Raw genomic sequence first — 2,500 nt, 5'->3', positions numbered from 1 at the left:
GAGTTTAAAAGTCTGAAAGCCCAAAACTCCCGTGCTGCATATTAATTCTGCGGCGTACACATGCATTGCATTATTCTTAAACTAGTGAGCCTTTGACGTCATTTTCTCCTCGATCCAGCTCTCTCAAGAACTTAAAGTTGGTAATGACGGACCATTAAATTGGAAAATTCCAGTTAAAATAAACAAGTGTCTTCTTGAAATCAAGGCTTAAAACTTTGGTCGTTAAGTGTTAACATAGATTTTTGGTCACAACTTTCGATTGGCAGTCTTCAATCTTTAACGAGTTGAACAGAAAAAGAGCGAACACAAAATTTTAACGGTAATTTTTTTAACAAACATTGAAATTACAATAAGAACAATAAAGAAAAGTATTCTGGAGGGTATTAACAGCAATGGGAATTTGTACTATAAAAGGGAACGGACGGGAAGGGTGGGTAGAGTATTGTCACGATAATGAACCTTATTTAAGGCCTTCTCGATTCCATTCTCTTGACCTTTGACTGACGATAAATCATAGAAAGATCCATAGAAAGATTAATCGTATCACTTATAATAGGCACAATGCTGACGTACTTTTATTCTTGTCCAGAAGAAGCATCTCCAAAGATTTGGGACTTGATTCCTGAACAAATTAAGAATGAACCAGATTCAAAATGCTATCGTAGAAACAACAATGAAATGATACTAATTCTTTGTACATCTACTTTGGAAATGAGACTATTGTATCAATATTGACCGAATATAATTATTTAAGCATGCTTAAAAAAAAATCGTGTTTTCTCCAAGAGTGGGCTTTTTACTTGTGGTAATTTTACATAACATAAACATTCAGCCTCTCTTCATGAAATTGGTCAAGACAATTCTCTCAGGCTTCAGAAAAGGTTTGCTTTGGTTATCACTTTTTTTCCCTCGAAGAAGCTTTCTCGGGGTTAGGAAGGAAAAAGAAGGAAAGAGAAAAAAACTTGCATGCATGTTGCAGAATGTTATGTCTGCATCCAGATAGCCAGATTATGACCTTGCCTATCCGTTTGGGTTAGTATTCTGAAGGTCTTTCCTTTCAATTAAGACATGCAGCTTGCTACAGGCAACATCCTGTCCAACTCCTGGGAGGGAAGACTTAAGACGTACCTTTTTCTCTCTGTCTCCTTCTGATCCACTTGTGGAGAACTCAACAGCCTTTAAGATGCTGCAAAATGTGAAATATGACAAAAACTGAGATCAAATTTAACTAGTAATTAGAATCACCATGTCACTGAGTCGACAACTCCCAATGTCCTGCTCCCGTAGAGCGTACAGAAACCTTGATGCCTTTTACGCCAATTTAGCTCTGAAGAGATAAGTAATTTTTTTAAAACACTCCTGATTTTGGATTCCATGAGGTTGATGAAAAAATCACTTAACTTATAAAATTATTGCTTCAAATATCTGGCAACAATGCAATAGCACTCAACCTACTAAACGAAATTTATCACTGATAAGAAATTATACCTTAGCTCTCTTTTTATTTCCTCGTAGTTATGTTGTGCTTCCAGTTTACACTCCTGAAATATATAAGCATTTTGGTCACATGCGACGACGTTTTGATGAAAATTCGGAGGTAACTTACTTGCCTTTCCCCACAGCATTAACAGAGATGATTTTGAGCTACCACAGAGCGAGAGATGCGCGCAAAGGGGGGAGACTGACTGGTGACCACCTCGCACGTTTTTTCATGTACGCAGGCTCAGAATACAAAACTATATCTCGCAGTCGTACTTCAATGAGAAGCTTAAGCAAGGAAGACGAAGACGGCTAGGAGAACGCCACAAATGAGCGAAAACAACGGCTCTGCACGCCTCGCAAGTGCGTTTCACATTTTGATACACTTCTTTGCCGTTCTCGTCCTGTCAACGACGTGAAATGATCAAATTTGAGGTTAGGTGAAGGACGAAAGCACCTGACGATAAATTTTCGGTGTCTACTCCAAACATCCGCACCGTTCATACCAATTTTATTTTTGGAATGTTGATAAACACTTTCCATGCCGAAAGACTTGGAATAATAGCAAAATTATTTCAACAACGGGAAATAATATTTTTCAGATAACGTTCACGTAGCCCTCGTTTTCATCCTGGCTAAAGGTCCCTAATGTTAAGGTTTTGAGAGCCGACCGCCCGACAAAGTTGATTTTACATCTAACTGCCGTGGATCGTGGGTTCAACCTTACACTGCAGGGTCTTTAAATAACAGAGGAGAAAGTACTGCACCCTTAATCACATCTGCAAATGGTAGACTATCCGCCCTTCTGAGATAAGGACGACAAACCATTGGCCCTGTCTCAAACCCTTCAATGTTCATAACCCCGTGGGTTCGATTAAGAACTAACACACACTATTCGCAAAGAGCAGGCATGAAGTTCTTAGTGTTGTGGTCTGTCCTCTTTGGTATATCACGGTTGGGAGGGTGAATGCTCTGAGAGGAAGCCCGTGAAGTCGCTCCATCCAATTACAGTGAAGTCGCC

The 2,500-nt window shown here is 39.4% G+C and overlaps 3 protein-coding genes across 3 annotated transcripts in view; 1 reads left to right on the top strand and 2 right to left on the bottom strand.

The window, feature by feature from the left end:
* LOC138045601 (protein CASP-like) overlaps window positions 1-2,500 on the bottom strand; it is a 142,294-nt gene that overhangs the window by 12,995 nt on the left and 126,799 nt on the right. The window lies entirely within an intron of this gene.
* LOC138045599 (tetratricopeptide repeat protein 28-like) overlaps window positions 1-2,500 on the top strand; it is a 91,299-nt gene that overhangs the window by 45,222 nt on the left and 43,577 nt on the right. The window lies entirely within an intron of this gene.
* LOC138044767 (protein CASP-like) overlaps window positions 1-2,500 on the bottom strand; it is a 9,541-nt gene that overhangs the window by 4,502 nt on the left and 2,539 nt on the right. The window contains exons 4-6 of the mRNA XM_068891188.1: window positions 1,489-1,541; window positions 1,129-1,186; window positions 574-622 (exon numbers count right to left, since the gene is read on the bottom strand). Of these exons, the coding sequence (XP_068747289.1) occupies window positions 574-622; window positions 1,129-1,186; window positions 1,489-1,541 (160 nt within the window). The remainder of the gene's footprint in view (window positions 1-573; window positions 623-1,128; window positions 1,187-1,488; window positions 1,542-2,500) is intronic.

Source organism: Montipora capricornis, chromosome 4 (genome assembly GCF_036669925.1).
Source record: "Montipora capricornis isolate CH-2021 chromosome 4, ASM3666992v2, whole genome shotgun sequence".
NCBI lineage: Eukaryota > Metazoa > Cnidaria > Anthozoa > Scleractinia > Acroporidae > Montipora > Montipora capricornis.
Note: the sequence above shows the minus strand (reverse complement) of the source record. Positions and strands in the feature narration are given on the sequence as shown.